At 45.9% G+C, this 1517-nt stretch overlaps 1 protein-coding gene across 2 annotated transcripts in view; it reads right to left on the bottom strand.

The window, feature by feature from the left end:
• Znf667 (zinc finger protein 667) overlaps positions 1-1517 on the bottom strand; it is a 25224-nt gene that overhangs the window by 16688 nt on the left and 7019 nt on the right. For both annotated transcript variants that reach the window (XM_029532131.1, XM_029532130.1), the window contains exon 4: positions 855-947. In XM_029532131.1, the coding sequence (XP_029387991.1) occupies positions 855-947 (93 nt within the window). The remainder of the gene's footprint in view (positions 1-854; positions 948-1517) is intronic.

Below are 1517 nucleotides of genomic sequence, written 5' to 3'. Positions count from 1 at the left end.
CTCTCTCCCTCTCTCTCTCTCTCCCTCTCTTCCTCCCCCACTCTCCTCTCCCTCTCTCTCTCCCTCCTTCACTGGCTTGCCGTGTGGGACTGAGCAACTACTAGATCCTTGGACTTCCATTCACAGCTGCTGCTGACCATTGTTGAGAGTTGGACTGCAGACTGTAAGTCATCAATAAATTCCTTTACTACATTAGAGACTACCCATAAGTTCTGTGACTCTAGAGAACCCTGACTAATACAGAAAGTAAATGGTTCAATGTATCCAAGAGTGATTTGGGGTATTAAAGGGAAAGAGGGTTTTAAAAAAAAAAAAAAACTGCATAGAAGTTTCTTTTAAAGTGAGAGTAAGAGATAAGGAGAGAAGATTGGAGGGGGGAGGAGGAGGGAGAGGGAGCACTCCCATGGTGACTGCCTATGAGCCATGAGCTGATTGGCTGCTGGGAGGAGACCATAGGAACCTATTCCGGGAAGTCCCCAGAACAGCCATTAAAGAACTCCGTCAACCACAGGAAACATCTGACTTTTATAAATATTTCAAGGAGTACTAGGCTACATGGTGAGGGCCCTTGGGACTCAATCAGGTTTGGGGGTTGAATCCTTTTGGCTGGGATTAATGTCCTTGTAGTGTCCCTTACCCCTCCTACTCTATGACAACACAGTAAAAAGGCAACATCTATGAGCCTGGCTCATCACTGAACACTATATCTGCTAGAGTCTTCCTCTTAGAATTTCCAACTCTTAGGGTTGTGTATGACAAATTTCTGTTGTAACCAACAGCCCAGTGTATGCAGTGTTTTGGCACCTTTCGCAGCTTGAATGACAAGACTTAGACCTTGGTTCTCAGTCACTCACCAGGACCCCAGCGCCTCCTTGGTGGCTCCATCATCCATGGTGCTTTCCCTTTCTCCAACAAGGCAATGATATTCGGCCTTCGGCAGGCAAGACCTACACATGGGACAAATACCGGAACCAATCATTAAGTGGGCACCACTGAAATCAGAGTCCTGTGTTAATAAAATGTGGGTTCGTCATCACAGTGAGAATACTCTGTGATGTGGGGATACAATGTGAGGGGCAGCTGCAGAATGGGAGAATGGTAGGAATAAGTGTAGACATGGTGATCTTTTTTTTTCCCCTGTTTTTTGAAGGGGTGTGAAGTTTCAAGACAGGGTTTCACTGTGTAGCCCTGACTGTCCTGGAACTCACTTTGTAGACCAGGCTGGCCTCAAACTCACAGAGATCTGCCTGCCTCTGCCTTCTGAGTACTGGGATTAAAGGCATGTGCCCCCACTGCTCTGAGGACATAGTTATTTCTAAGAAATGTAGATTCATGATACCAGGCACTCCGCTTCTAAAAACTTTGACCTCCACATGAGCTACTCAGAATCAGCTAGAGAAATCAACAGTGATTGTACTGATTGTACTGGCTAGCTTTGTGTCAACTTGACACAGCTGGAGTTATCACAGAGAGAGGAGCTTTAGTTGAGGAAATGCCTACATGAGATCCAGCTGTAA

Source organism: Mus pahari, chromosome 19, assembly GCF_900095145.1.
Source record: "Mus pahari chromosome 19, PAHARI_EIJ_v1.1, whole genome shotgun sequence".
NCBI classification, from domain to species: domain Eukaryota; kingdom Metazoa; phylum Chordata; class Mammalia; order Rodentia; family Muridae; genus Mus; species Mus pahari.
The sequence above is the reverse complement of the archived record's forward strand: the minus strand, read 5'-3'. Positions and strand labels throughout refer to the sequence as shown.